Source organism: Maniola hyperantus, chromosome 15 (assembly GCF_902806685.2).
Source record: "Maniola hyperantus chromosome 15, iAphHyp1.2, whole genome shotgun sequence".
NCBI lineage: Eukaryota > Metazoa > Arthropoda > Insecta > Lepidoptera > Nymphalidae > Maniola > Maniola hyperantus.
The window spans coordinates 1,243,052-1,258,899 of record NC_048550.1 but is presented as its reverse complement, the minus strand read 5'-3'; the positions used below and the strand labels follow the sequence as shown (position 1 = coordinate 1,258,899).

Below are 15,848 nucleotides of genomic sequence, written 5' to 3'. Positions count from 1 at the left end.
AGTATTAAAGGGTAGGTTTAGGTTGCCCACGACATAACCAATGATTGGGGATGATGGGTCAAAAACAAATTATTTCTTAGTAGGTAATTATCACAGCTTAATAAGTTTAATAAATTGTCACATAGATAATAAGTGACAGAGACGACGCTAGTACGAAGTGGAAATCTCTAAAGTTCGATGTGGAATATTTCCTGCCGGGTACTGTTATTAATTTCATGGACCTTAACAGGGGAATTAAACTCATAAACTTGCAGCACTGTCCATCATCTGTCATTTGTTAGACATTTTTATATACATAGTCTGAGGACATTTTCATGGACATTTTGCTGGCTGTTGTTTGCTTCTTGATTCTTTATTAATTTTGGTAGTTTAATTATTAATTACAATGTACAGCTTAATATTTCATAACTAAATTAGCGTTAGATGGCAACCGCTGTAGTTTAGCCACAAATCGACTGTAGAGAATAAGTAAAAGTGAATTTGTGATGATAGCTGATTTGAGTGTTCATTGGTTATCTTAAGTGCTACAAAATGAGTGGAGGGAAAGGTTTCGGGTTCGCTGGGTTCACGATGCCGAAGCGGAACCCCTCGAACGTGTCCCTGCACGCTGTGCCACCCCCTACGACGCCAATGCACGCGGTGCCTCCGCCCAGTGGGCTGTCGAAGCAGGGCTATTCGACGATGAATGCCATCACTCAGAATGCGGTTACCGGGAACTGGGGCACGATCGGGAAGAAGAGGGCGAAGACCGAGGATGAGTTAGATTTTTTATAATTTAAGCCTTAGCCCATAGGTGGCTTGGCTCTTAGGCTGAGATCTATAAAGCATACTTTGACTTTGCTCAAACTTAGTTTCAGTTAAAGTAAGATGCATTTATGTCAGTGATTCTTGTTTTAAGTCCTATCTCAAATTAAGATTACACAAAATATTTACAACTACTGCAAAATACTATGAATAATATCATTGTAAGTACATAACAAGGCTTCACCTGGGAAATGCGTTTATGCATCCCCCCCCTCCTGGAAGCCAGCCAGCCAACCAACTGGAGGGAAGGTATGTGGGATTCGCCGGCCGAGAGGCGACCGGAATACCCACTAAAACCCAGCGGCATTCCTGCACGTTGCCTGGCGACTGGGTCACGGGAACGCCAAAGCAAACCACCGCTCCGCCGGGGACCCCACACACGAGGTCCCCCACAACACGTCTGAGGCGCACCAACGATGTGCGCCTCCCCCCCCCCGGGGGACCCAACGGGCAACAACGCGGTTCCGCGCACGTCGCCCGCGTCCCATCCTCCACCTCGTCCACTGTGCCCTCTGCTAGTCAGAGGGACACGTGGAGAAACCTCCCCCTGCCAGGTCATTAGCCATGGCTAACAATATCCCCGAAGAGAGATTGTTAGCCATGTTACCAGGGTGCACCGGCCCGAATACTGCTCTTCCCCTCGGATGCCCGAAGGCACCCAAAAGGGACTAGCAGCACCCAGGCACACTGGGAGGTTACCTGGCTGGCACCTCGGCTTCACCTACACTGGCAGGGCCTACACAACTACACAATTAGAATTTAGCTGAAGGGAACAAGGTTTTCGTTCATGCTGTAAAGTTGTTAAAATTGAGATAGTACTGTTTACTAGCTGTTAGTTCATATGCTTGAAATTCAAGTCAAGCCTTATATATAGCATGCAAATGAATAATATTTAATATCTAGTAATGATAATTTTGTCTTGTCAAAATTATCATTAACAAGATAAATGGAGCAAAACAGTAATGCACTGGTACACAGGACATTTAAAAAGAAAAAGGGGTAGACCAGCACAAAGATGGGTTGATGATATCCGAGAAACAGCAGGCGCCACATGGTCTAGAACTGCTGGCGACAGAAATATATGGAGGCAATTGGAGGAGGCCTTTGCCAAAAAGTGGCAAACAGACGAATTGTAGGCTATCGAGGCAGTACAAGACTTAATAAATAAGTAATATAATATATTATAAGTGTTAGAAATAAGTTACTTTAGAAATAATAGTTATGTAAAATCGTGTAGTTTAATATTTTGTAATCTTGTACCTATTATTAGCAACTAACAATATTACTGTAAAAATGAAACATGTCTGAATAAAGGCTTATTTATTTATTATTTATTTATTATAATGATAATTTAATAATTTTAATTATTTTCTTATTGTATTTTAAATTGTAACCTTTTATTGCATCTTCTTTTTATCTTTATCTTATTTTACTGTACCTAAAATTGTACCTGACAGGGTCTCAGTAGTTTGAACTGTGCGTTGATAGATCAGTCAGTCAGTCACCTTTTCTTTTTATATATTTAAGACTTGTGTGTTGTTGGCAGGTACTTTGATGAGGATGATGAGCCGCCAACTCCAGCCCTGGCTTACATTCCTGCACCTGGCAGCCCCACCAATGAAGCCAGCAGTTCTAGAGTAGGTATATTTATATTGAAGCTACACTCTATACAATGCAAACTTACTTCAGGGTCCCTGGCACAATTTTAAAAAGACCTTTTAAAACAAATAAATCATTTCATTTCATTTCAAATGCACCACACAACACCCTGCATCTAAATGAGGCCTGAAACCTTATTATCAATGATCAGAATGGACAGTGCAATTTCGCATGATATCAAAATGAGGATATGCCAATTCATAAAGTTACTTAATGATTTCGAATATTACAGGAATAAATAATAAAGCCTAACATATTTTTATTTATTCTAATATTTAATAGTATGTTGCTGCTAAACTAGCCCTATTTAAAATGTTACAGTCAATGTGATTCCAAGAAATATTAACATGATGATTTTTATTTGTCTCTTTCTATGACCCAATGTAACAAAGGCTTTTTATCACACAAAATCGCGCAAGACTGAAATCCCGCAGTCATATCCAACTGTTGATAATGTTGCACGTCTTTCACCACAAATTGCACTATAACCTATTCCGATCTTTGCTTATCCACAGGCAGATGATGAAGACGAGGACCCCCTGGACGCATACATGGCGGGGCTGGAGCAGCAGGCGGCTCGGGACCTGAAGAGCAGCAAGGAGAACGCGGTCACTGGCAAGGGGGACGGCGCGCGCGGCACCAGGGGGGATATAGACGAGATGGATGACGAAGAGAGCTATTACAAGTTAGTTCATCATTGGCACCGATTCTGTTGTCTTTCTTTAAACTAAATTTAGAGTATCTGCATCCTTTTCTTTTTAACAATGCTAAAAAGGGACAGAACATGAACTTTACATTTAAAGACTGTAAATTTTAGTGCACGCTACAAATTTAAACAGTAAGCTCGCGACTGTGCGCTAAAATCACGGGTTTTACCATCTAAAAATTAAATTTAAAACTGTCTAACTGCGTCTGTCCTTGTCATATTACATTAGTAAGAAGAGGATGCGAATACTCTAAAATTTGGTTGTGTTCAAAATCAGTACCAGTGTTTCAACTGCGGCAAGAGGAAATGCTGAGTTTCTTGCTGACTCTTCTTAGTAGGATATTCTTTCTGAAGCAGTGGTAGTCTTTTTATCCTGGATTGTACTTCCCTATACTATAGGGTTCTTCAAGTTGACCTAGAATCATGAAATTTGGTAGGTAGGCAAGGCAGGTCTTAATATAGCACAAGTAAAAGAATAAATCCGAAAGCCGTGAATTTGTTACAGAAAAGAAAATTAAAATGTGTTCATGAACAAATATTAGTATTCTCAATTTTTAAAGTTAAAACTATACCAAGTTCAACTATACCAAGTGGGGTATTATATTAAAGGGCTTTACTTGTACATTCTAAAACAGAGTTTTTTTGATTTATTGTGCAAAATGTTGAAAAAATATGACTGTACTATCGAACCCTCGGTACGCGAGTCTGACTCGCACTTGACCGGTTTTTTTACCATTAATAGGTAAATAGGTATATTATGTAAAACTGAAATCGTTTTACACAGATATATGGAAGAAAATCCACTCACAACAGGAGATGATGGCTCAGACATAGAAATAGAATATGACGAAGACGGCAACCCCTTACCACCTCCAAAGAAGAAGATCATAGATCCCCTGCCGCCCATCGACCACTCCGAGATACAGTACGCGCCCTTCGAGAAGAACTTCTATACACCACATGAGGATATAGAGAAGTTAGATCAGCAACAAGTTGAGGAGCTGAAGAAGAATCTAGGTGTAAAGGTTAGTTTCCTCTACTGGGTTTTTAGGTCTTAATTGAGAACTTCCTCCTTTTTAAGGTTCCCGATTGGTGCTAACCCTATTACTAACACACATCCTTCTGTCTGTCTCTCTGTCAGCGCGCTGTATCTCATGAACTGTAATAGGTAGAGAGTTGAACTTTTCACAGAATGTGATTTCTATTGCCGCTATAACAACAGATAATGAAAATTTCAAAATGGCCGCCATGAAAATTTAAATTTTTTTTTTCTTGTACCATGGTATGGAACCCTTCGAGTGCGAGTCCGACTCGCACTTGACTGATTTTTGGAAGTTTGTTACAAAAAAAATTGTAATCTTTTCTGTGACCAAAATCCATTCTGATGTGACATGTGACATCTGTTTGACTGTTTTAAAAGTATGATTCTATCTTGCCTAGATCTTCTACTAGAATCTTGTCCTAGATCTCGGGGCCCGACCCGCCGCGGCCAGTCAGCAGTTTCGCGCACTTGGGCTTCGACGAGCAACTCATGAAAGCGATCCGACGCTCAGAATACACTCAGCCGACGCCCGTGCAGGCCGCCGGTGTGCCCGCTGCTTTATCTGGACGAGATATGATCGGTAAGTAATGATCTCTTACTTAGTAATTAATCTTTAATCTAAATATATAAAACGAAAAGGTGACTGACTGACTGACTGACTGACTGACTGATCTATCAACGCACAGCTCAAACTACTGGACCGATCGGGCTGAAATTTGGCATGCAGATAGCTATTATGACGCAGACATCCGCTAAGAAAGGATTTTTGAAAATTCAACCCCTAAGGGAGTAAAATAGGGGTTCGAAGTTTTTTTATAGTCCACGCGGACGAAGTCGCGGGCATAAGCTAGTTATATTATATAATATTATACTGTGTACTTCATTTTTCTGTATTGCGTGTAAGTACTATCCAACACACCTAGTTTCTCCTTTCACCAAAGGTTGCCCGGTAGAGATTGCTGTGAGCAATAAGGCCGCCTTTGCATACAATTATTTTTTAGTTTTAGTTTCTTTGTTTTTGTCATTTTATGTAATATTTTTTGTGTGCAATAAAGTGTTTCTATCTATCTATCTATCTATCTATCTCTTCCTGCCTCCCCTAGCATGGGTGGGATACAAGATACACCTGTTAAAGCACGGCAACAGGGGAGAGAAGTTTATCCCCGGGAGAGGGACAGTTAAAAACATATCTCACACTTAGTGTTATTTTTGAGTTATGTTTGGTTTATTTTGGCAAACATAAACCGGCCCCCTCCCCCCTTCCCCTCTCCCCCCCCTCTAAAGCAGTTTCTGACTATATTATGTGTGTTGACCTGTTTTTATTCATCTATCATCCATAGGTATCGCACGCACGGGATCCGGTAAAACGGCGGCATTCTTGTGGCCTCTCCTGGTGCACATCATGGACCAGAAAGAGCTGGCGCCTGGAGACGGTCCAATAGGTCTCATACTGGCACCCACGAGGGAACTGGCGCAACAGATTTATATGGAGGCGAAGAAGTTCGGCAAAGTGTACAATATCAGATGCGTGTGCTGCTACGGCGGTGGATCCAAGTGGGAACAGACCAAAGCGTTGGAAGGTAAGTTTTGTTGTTAATTCAATCCAATGGATCCAAAGGCGGGCTGTTCGACTTGTGGACGATCCCAAACTAACCGGCTCGTTGGAAAGCCTGGAGCACCGCAGAGACGTTAGCTCTCTATGCGTGTTCTATCGCCTGTATAATGGGGAGTGCTCTGAAGAGCTTTTTGACCTCATTCCACCCTCTTTTTTCTACAACCGCACCGCGCGCCACCGTAAGGAATTTCACCCTCACCATCTGGGTGTCTGGTGCACTTCGACCGTCCGCTGCGCCAGATCCTTCTTTCCACGCACGTGCAAACTGTGGAACCAACTCCCATCGGCGGTGTTCCCACTAGATTATAACATGGGGTTATTCAAGGGGCGGACCAACAAATTCCTAAAAGGCCGGCAACGCATCGGCGGCTCCTCTGGTGCTGCAAATGTTCATGGGCGGCGGTAATCACTTAACATCAGGTGACCCGCCTGCTCGCTTGCTCGCTATATCTATTTAAAAAAATAAAAAAAAATTAATTAATATTTATGTGCTAAATTAGTATTTATAAGCTGTGATAGTGGTTAGGAAGTCCGCCTTCTAATCGGAGGTCGGGGGTTCGATCCCAGGCACGCACCTCTAACTTTTCGGAGTTATGTGCGTGTTTTAAGTAATTAAATGTCACTTGCTGTAACGGTGAAGGAAAACATCGTAAGGATACCTGCATGCCTGAGATGTTCATAATGTTCTCAAAGATGTGTGAAGTCTACCAATCCGCACATGGCCAGCGTGGTAGACTATGGCCTAAACCTTCTCACTCTGAGAGGAGACCCGTGCTCGGTAGTGAGCCGGCGAGGGGTTGATCATGATCGTGATGAATATTTATGTAATTGTAACTGTTTGTTTCCATAAAATAAATAAATCAAATTAAATTCGTTCATAAGCACATTTTGTTTTGTGTGATGTAACCACAAATCCACGGTTTTCGGATTTATTCCTTTATACTAGAAGACCTACCTACCTGCCAAATTTCATGATTCTTGGTCAACGCGAAGTACTCTGTAGGTTTTCTTGACAGACACAACAGACAGTCGGACAGACCACGAAGTGATCCTATAAGGGTTCCTTTTGAGGTACGGAACCCCAAAAAATGGCAAACCTTCACATATTATCAGTAATATAAGTATAGATTATTTGTTCCAGGCGGTGCGGAGATCATAGTGGGCACTCCGGGGCGAGTGATAGACCTCGTCAAGTGTAAGGCCACGGATCTCCAGCGAGTCACCTACCTCGTGTTGGACGAGGCCGACCGGATGTTCGACATGGGCTTCGGTAAGTGAAAACACTTAGTTTAAGTGTATTCAAAATTTTAGCGATCTCTAGTGCTATGGCTTCATAAGTGAAAATAAAATATTAATAGTAATTTATTTTTGATTGAAGGTATGTTGCCAACAGAGCGTCAATTTGACCCTATTTCCAACATTGTCTCATGTCCCTATTTCCAACATTGTCCCATGCCCCTATTTCCAACATTGTCTCATGTCTCTATTTCCAACATTGTCTCATGCCCCTATTTCCAACATTGTCTCATGTCTCTATTTCCAACATTGTCTCATGCCCCTATTTCCAACATTGTCTCATGTCTCTATTTCCAACATTGTCTCATGCCCCTATTTCCAACATTGTCTCATGTCATGAATTAAAACATTATCTCACGTTCCGATTGGAAATCGTCATTCGGACATTGGACATTGTCTTACATCCCTATTTCCAACATTGTCTTTTGTCCCGAATTCCAACATTGTCTCATGACCTTATTTCCAACATTGTCTCATGTCCACATTTCCAACATTGTCTCACGTCCACATTTCCAACATAGTCTCATGAGTCATATCGCGGTTTCCAACAGAGCCGCAAGTGAGGTCGATCTGCAACCACGTGCGGCCGGACAGACAGGCGCTGCTGTTCTCTGCGACGTTCCCGCGGCGCGTGGAGAAGCTGGCTCGCGACGCGCTGCACGACCCCGTGAGGGTGCAGCACGGCGCGGCCGGGGAGGCCTGCCATCTAGTAGCGCAGCACGTGCGGTCAGTGAAACTTGGATTACAGCGGTAACGCACTCATCCGTTATTGTTTCATGTGTTGGAAAATTATGTTACTTATTATTTTTGTTTCAGAATATTCAACAAACCAGAAGAGAAATGGCCTTGGTTATTAGAAAATCTAGTCGACTTCCTTTCCTCTGGAAGTGTGTTAATATTTGTAACTAAAAAGGTAACTGATTTTATGTATTACAAAAATTAAAAAGGACTCTAATCGTAGTTTTGACATGACAGTTGACACATAGAGCTAAAATGGCAAGTGAGATCTCAATTTATTTGTGCATTTATTTTTTTATTGACATTTGTGAATTGTGATGTTTATAGTTGGAAGCAGAACAAACGGCAGCGAATCTAGGCGTACAGCAATACGATGCGTTGTTGTTGCACGGAGACATGGACCAAGCTGACAGGAACAAGGTCATAACTGCCTTCAAACGACAAGAGTCCAACATACTTGTGGCTACTGACGTTGCCGGTAAGTCTCTTACAGTATCATCATCAACCAATAGATGTCCACTGCTGGACATAGGTCTCTTGTAGGGACTTCCACATGCCACGGTCTTGCGCTGCCTGGATCCAGCGGCTTCCTGCGACTCGTCTGATGTCGTCCGTCCACCTAGTGGGGGGTCTTCCAACGCTGCGTCTTCCGGTGCGAGGTCGCCTTTCCAGCACCTAGGGACCCTAACGTCTATGGGTTGTACGAACTATGTGCCCTGCCCATGGCCACTTCAGCTTCGCAACCCGTTGAGTCCCGCAAATCGCTAACGCGTGGCCGCCATTTTAGTTACGTCAGCACTAGACTGAAGTGTCGAGAAACCAGTACCGTTGACAAAACTGTTTGTAGAATAAGTATACACCATCAACACTCTACACAACTACTATCTTTAAATTCAATTGCACAAATTGTGCACTATGGCTTTGAGTGTGTTCTAGAAGATTTCTAATTTCTATAGTGTTGTGGGTTGGTTTTGTGTATTTTTTTAAATAAGAATTTAGCCAAGTTACTGACCAACATTCCCCTTTCCCCTCCTACTAAGCGTAAAGCTTGTGCTAGGAGTAGGTACGACAATAGTGCAACAGGTGGTATTTGAACCGGCGCGGCGACCTTTCGATTTTCAGTCCGCTCCTTTAACCGTTGAGCTATTGAGGCTTTATTACTTGCTTTTCCTGCTTCTTTAGTAGGGCAGATGGTGCATATCAAGCTCTTCTTAATCTAAATATATAAAATGAAAAGGTGACTGACTGACTGACTGATCTATCAGCGCACAGCTCAAACTACTGGACGGATCGGGCTGAAATTTGGCATGCAGATAGCTATTATGACGTAGGCATCCGGTAAGAAAGGATTTTTGGAAATTCAACCCCTAAGGGGGTAAAATTGAGGGTTGAAGTTTGCGTACTCCACGCGGACGAAGTCGCGAGCATAAGCTAGTATTACTGATATATTTTCTCCTTGTACAAAAGCCCGTGGTCTGGACATCCCGCACATCCGTACAGTAATCAACTACACGGTATCCCGGGACATAGACACACACACGCACAGAGTGGGCAGGACGGGACGCGCGGGTGTGCGCGGCAACGCGTACACGCTGCTCTCGCGGGACAAGGACAAGGACTTTGCGGGACACCTGCTGAGGAACCTAGAGGGCGTGCAGCAGGTAAGACACACACACACACTTAACACATGACACACTCACATAAATACACTCATACAATATTTATACTCGTACACAATACTCAAACTCGTACAAACTCTGCTCACTTTCGTAAACACACTATTCACACTCGTACACTCGACACGACACATTACTCACACTCGTACACACTTTGTTAATTAGACCCACGCACACTATTCACACTCATGCACACTCAATTCAAATTCGTACAACCGAAACCGTATTCGTACATTCGTGCACACTACTCTCACTTACCTACATAGTACATACACACACTACTCACACTTATCTGCATACACACTACTCACACTCACCTACATACACACTTGCACACACCACACTTGAAATATCAAAATTTACACGTCTTTATGAACTCCCAATAACGCATCAACGCGCATATTGCAATAAAAAAAATAACACTAACATTTTTATAGTTTCACTTTTAACTCCATTGAATTTCTGCAAATTGCATTTGAGAATCAAACTTACATAATAATATAGTATATACAAAATGTGTTCTCACGCGTCATTTCAACGTTGTGTCAACTGTCATGTCAAAAGTACCGCGGCTTGATTGCGGTAGAATGACAGCTATATTGGTTGATGCCTGCTTACTATTGGCTACAATGTATTGTTGCAACAAGAAAACCATAAATTCAGCCAATCACAACGATTGCGATTGTAATAATGATTGATCCAATTTTCCCGCAATGGAGCTACGGTTCACCTTTAAAATAAGGACTAAAATCGTACTTTTGACATGACAGTTGACACATGATATTAAAATGGCGCGTGAGAATTCATTTTGTACGCATTGTACATTGTGTTGTGCAGGAGGTGCCGGAAGAGCTCGCGAATTTGGCGATGCAGTCTTCGTGGTTCCGCAAGTCGCGCTTCAAGAAGGGCAAGGGGAAGAACCTCAACATTGGCGGCTGCGGGCTGGGGTGAGACGTCAGCATTTTACACTTTGAATACAATAAAACAAAGCCAGAGTGAACTATAGTCGACGCACTTTAAACTGAGTCGTCGAGTTATCTGTCTGTTTCGCTCGCACTTATAGGTCGTAGGTAAGTGCGAGCGAAACAGAAAGATAACTCGACGACTCAGTTTAAAATGCGTCGACTATAGAGTGAGGGAACTCTCGGTTTGATCCTGAATCGAGGACATGTCAAATATTAGGCTATGGTGACGTGAAATCAAAAAAATAGGGCTACTTTAAGGTTACCTACGTCAAATGTACTAAGTACTAAGTAACATTTGACGGCTGCCAGTGACGTCGAGGCCTCGACATTTTGTCAGAAGTTCCCTAACTTGTCACACTTTTAAACCTGTTGCGTATTGAAATAAAACTAAAGCTAAGATATTTTTATAAATCAGGTACAAGGAGCGGCCCGGCCTGCCCGCATACAACGACGAAGCCCCACTGGCCATCGCAGCCCCAGAGAAAACCGGCGGCCCCGCCACCGACCGCCTCTCCTCACTCAAGCAGGCCTTCCGCTCGCAGTACAACCAGGTATATAAATTCAGCTAATCACAACAATTGAGATTGCAATAATGATTGATGCAGGTTTTCCGCAGTCGACCTGCCCCCCAATTGTGTAAGAATAACGTTTTCATCGTTATCGTAATCGTCAACAAATTCTGCCCTTTGACGGGCTGTGGAAGAATGTACAAAAACAGCGAATCAACCAATCAAAGGGCAGAATTTGTTGACGATTACGATAACGGTGAATACGTTATTCTTAGACAATCGGGGGGCAGATGGTCTCACGACATATGCAATGAACCAGAAACTTAATTTGCTGTAATCCGCTGAAACAGGTCGAATCTGTATGGTGCAACATGCAGCATGCGAAATGCACCGCCCGCCCTCCCACTGCTAAATCTTTGCAATAATAGGCTACTTGACTCATATCTAATTTCGTCCAATAAATGATTATTTATTATAGTATTTTGCTTAAGACAACGAAATATATCAATAACAATTATTAAAAACGCAGGATGGATATATAAATCCAATTTTAAAAAATACAGTTTTTATTTTTATTTGAAACTCAGAAAACGCTGTCAGCCATGATGTGACGTCATTAAATATGTAAACAAAGAAATGTCATCCCTATTGACTAACGTAGTATCCATATATATAAAATTTCAAGTCCTGACTAACTTATATATCAACGCACAGCCTAAACATCTAAACAGCTGGTCCTAGATACATGAAATTTAGTGGGTGTGTTATTTGTAGGTAAAGAGAAGGTATCCACTAGGAAAGGATTTTTTGAAATTCCACCCCTGAGTGGAACTTTTTACATTCTCGGATGATACAATAACGATAATTACTATATTTTTCATGTAAACTAGTATAGAAGTCATGTTTATTAAACTTTGGGAGGTTATGCTGTTGTTTACAAATGCATGACGTCAGAGCACAGATAATCTATCGGCCAAACATGGCCGACAGTGTTTTCACCTGTCTAAGAAAAATATATTTTAAAATTAAAGTTTTACGGTTTTTAGGGCGCAAAAAAATATAGTGTTAATTTTTTTGATCTAATAGGACAAATATTAACCATAAGACCTACTTAAAAAAAGTGTCAACTAGCCTATTGTGCATTGTAAGGTTTACATCTCCTGAGGATGCTGCGGTGTCGGGGCGAAACGTGCGTCGAGTGTGTTTTGGGATTTGTGTGGTGCTGCGTGGTGGTGGTGCGTATTGCATGCCGAGTGGCTGCTTTTCCTGCATGGTTAGCAGTGGGAGGGCGGGCGGTGCATTTCGCATGCTGCATGTTGCATCATACAGATTCGACCTGTTTCAGCGGATTACAGCAAATTAAGTTTCTGGTTCATTGCATATCATGGACTTCCGCAAAGAAACGCCTGCTTCTCGAGATTTTCTCTCTGCGCAGTTCACCGCGTCATCGGACCACTCGTGGGAGCAGACGCGGCCGGCGCTGGCGCCCGGCGTCAACGAGCCCGCGGGCGCCGACGAGGCGGACGACCGGCCCGAGCGCGTGCGCAAGAGCGGCAAGCGCAGCCGCTGGGAGTGATGTACATACTGTATACACTGCTGATGTAATAAATGTATTATGTTCACATGGAAAAGCGTTTTATTTACTCTTCTGCCAGATTTATAAAAAAATCCGCGTGGACTACAGTCCGTTCACTGTTACTTTCCCCTGACGTTATATTGGCACCATTGCGAATCACACAATAATAAACCCTAAGCTCTAAGGAATAAAGCAAACAAAGCAATGGTGCCAACATTGACGGCAGGGGAAAAGTTATAGTGAACGGACTGTACACAAATTTCGAACCCCTATTTTACACCTTTTATTTTTTTTAAACTGACAGACTCATAAATTTCAAACCCCTTATTTTTCTACTTAGGGGTAAATTTTTTCAAAAATCTTGATACAGTGTGAATACACAATTTCACGATTCTAACTTCAAAACTAACAGACATTCTTACAAATTTCAAACCCCTATTTTACCCCCAGTCAGTCAGCCAGGCAGTCAGTCACCTTTTCCTTTTAAATGTATATTTAGATTGATTAGTTGTGTAATCATTTAAGGTACAGACATTATATAACACACCAAGGAACCAAACATGTAGTAAATAGTTTAGCCATATAGAACCACACCCTGACTATCCTACAATCAGTGGTGTTCGGCTAAGTTTTAATACGTTCGTGAATCGTGCTAACTGTTAACTGCTGCGCGGCACGCAAGCGATGATTGCGGATAATATCTCACGTTGATTATCTTGCCAACTTAAACTCTGTGTGCACAACTTTAACACATTTAAACACTTTGTGCACAAATGGAAACTGACTCATTCTTCTAATTGATTTCTATATTGGAACTACCGTTTCATTACTAGGTATACCTATTGTTATAGGAAGATAAAGGTACCCAATTGGATGTATTATTTTCTAAACCTTGACTCGCGATTTACGCGAGTTGCACCAATCCACCAGCTGACTGACTGACTGATCTGTCAACGCACATCTCTACTGAACGCATCGGGCTGGAATTTGGCATGCATGGCTATTATGACGATACATATCCGTTAAGAAAAGATTATTGAAAATTCAACCCCTGTTGTTCTTGTATAAGCAGGCGTTACTTTGCGGAAATCCATGATATACAATGAACCAAAAGCTTAATTGGCTTCATTTACTTGATTTGCTTAATTTGTTTCAGCGGATTATAGCAAATATAGCTTTGAGATTCAACCCTTATAAGGGGGTAAAACAGGGTTTTGTTTGTGTAGACGAAGTCGAGGGGATAATCTAGTTTAATAAGGGGATAAGCTTTAATAAAAGTGGCTTTAATAAGCTTTAATAAGCTTTAAAGTCTAACTTTAACTACATTTTGACATTAGTTACTTTACCTACATCGGTGTTCAATACCTATCTATCGTGGTAATGTCGTCCCTAATAACTTTTTAATTTGAGCCAGCTGAGGTAACATTTGTGGAGGAAAGTTTGGTCTTTGCAGATAAAGCGTCCGTGTTTTAAAATAGACCACAGAATTCCAAATAAAATACCTAATAGAAAAGGGTATCTGATATCTCCTGTTTAATACCGGGACAGATTACCATCAGTTTTTTTTCAAATATAATTTTCTAAAACAAAACCGTCTCAATCTCATAACCAAGTCAAAGTTGTGATAAACCCATCGCCGATTCGCTACTGAGCACGGGTCTTCTATCAGAATGAGAAGAATTTGGCCATAGTCTACCATGCTAGCCAAGTGTGGATGTGCAGACTTCACACATCTTTGACAACATCATGGAGTACTCTCAGGCGTGCAGGTTTCCTCATTATGTTTTCCTTCACCGTTAAAGCAAACGATACTTGATTGCTTAAAACGCACATAACTCCAAAAAAATCTAGGAGGCGGACGTCTTAACCACTTATAAGCGTTCATCGCTTCAAAATACGTCCAATCACGCCTAATTACACATATATCTCTAACATCTATAAAATCATTTCATTTCAAACTGTAAATCTTGCAAATACCAACTTCTCTACAGCAATATCAATACCCTTATTATAAATGCGAAAGTATGTTTGTTTGTTGGTTTGTCCTTCAATCACGTCGCAACGGTGCAGCGGATTGACGTAATTTTTTGCATGGGTATAGATATAGACCTGGAGAGTGACATAGGCTACTTTTTATCCCGGAAAATCAAAGAGTTCCCACGGGATTTTTAAAAAACCTAATTCCACGCGGACGTTGTCGCGGGCATCAGCTAGTGAAAAGTAAGTTTTAATAAGCGGTTTCAATAGTTTTGTCAAAAAAAGGAAAAACGGAACCCTTATAGGATCACTTTGTTGTCTGTCTGTCGGTCTGTCAAGAAACCTACAGGGTACTTCCCGTTGACCTAGAATTATGAAATTTGGCAGATAGGTAAGAACTTATAGCTGACATTCGGGGAAAAATCTGAAAATCGTGAATTTGTGGTTACATCATACAAAAAAAATTAAATTGTGGTCATGAACTAATAGTTAGTATTTTCAATTTTCTAAGAAAGATAACTATATCAAGTGGGGTATCATATGAAAGGTCTTCACCTGTGCATTCTAAAACAGATTTTTAATTATTTTTATGTATCATAGTTTTTGAATTATCCTGCAAAATGTCGAAAAAATACGACTGAAGTACGTAACCCTCATTGCGCGAGCCTGACTCGCACTTGGCCGGTTTTTTTTAAATAATGTGCACAGGTGTTTCACTACTCATCTGCGCGTTACCACTTCTATATAAATATTATTAGATTCTGAATTCTGTGGTGTCGTAAAACAGACAGACATTGATAAGTGATAAGGCAAGTATTTGAGCCGCGTGCACTGACGGGCAAGTAATGGCGGCTATTAATTCCAACACCCTCAAACTAAAGTAGGTTTACAAGTATTGCATGTTGAATTTTAAATCGGATAGATAATTCAGTTTTATAGCGTGCCTAAAAATATTCTGGAGGCAGTCAATTATATTGGACCATACGTGGGTACTGGGTATACAATATTTCCGAAATATTAAAGAGTTCCCAAAGGGTTTTTGAAAGCCTAGATCCACGCCGATAATTTCGTGGGCATTATCAAATAGTCTAAATCTTCTAAATATATAAAAGGAAAAGTTGACTGACTAATTGATCTATCAACGCACAGCTCAAACTACTGGACGGATCGGGCTGAAATTTGGCATGCAGATAGCTATTATGACGGGTTTGAAAGTGTAATCCACATGAACGAAGTCGCGGGTATTGAATAAATGTAGAGCTATGGTCGCCTCTTCCTCTGCTTA

General features: G+C 41.4%; 1 protein-coding gene across 1 annotated transcript; it reads left to right on the top strand.

Annotated features, from left to right (window-relative positions):
- Positions 1 to 297: 297 nt before the first annotated feature.
- On the top strand, positions 298 to 12,630 carry LOC117988738 (ATP-dependent RNA helicase DDX42). The gene is made up of 14 exons (XM_034975917.2): positions 298 to 758; positions 2,351 to 2,441; positions 2,979 to 3,148; positions 3,954 to 4,194; positions 4,635 to 4,791; positions 5,552 to 5,791; positions 6,968 to 7,096; positions 7,674 to 7,848; positions 7,939 to 8,035; positions 8,188 to 8,338; positions 9,328 to 9,521; positions 10,374 to 10,483; positions 10,917 to 11,052; positions 12,446 to 12,630. Exons 1-14 carry the CDS (start codon positions 532 to 534, stop codon positions 12,584 to 12,586), a joined length of 2,259 nt encoding a protein of 752 aa, XP_034831808.1. The 5' UTR covers positions 298 to 531; the 3' UTR covers positions 12,587 to 12,630.
- The last annotated feature ends 3,218 nt before the right edge of the window (positions 12,631 to 15,848 follow it).

What these genes read in the sequence shown, in the direction of transcription:
- LOC117988738 (XM_034975917.2), top strand. Translation starts at nt 532, where the DNA reads ATGAGTGGAGGGAAAGGTTTCGGGTTCGCTGGGTTCACGATGCCGAAG. An exon ending in AGGGCGAAGACCGAGGATGA is followed by an intron (nt 759 to 2,350) that starts GTTAGATTTTTT and finishes TGTTGTTGGCAG; the next exon opens with GTACTTTGATGAGGATGATG. An exon ending in AGAAGAATCTAGGTGTAAAG is followed by an intron (nt 4,195 to 4,634) that starts GTTAGTTTCCTC and finishes ATCTTGTCCTAG; the next exon opens with ATCTCGGGGCCCGACCCGCC.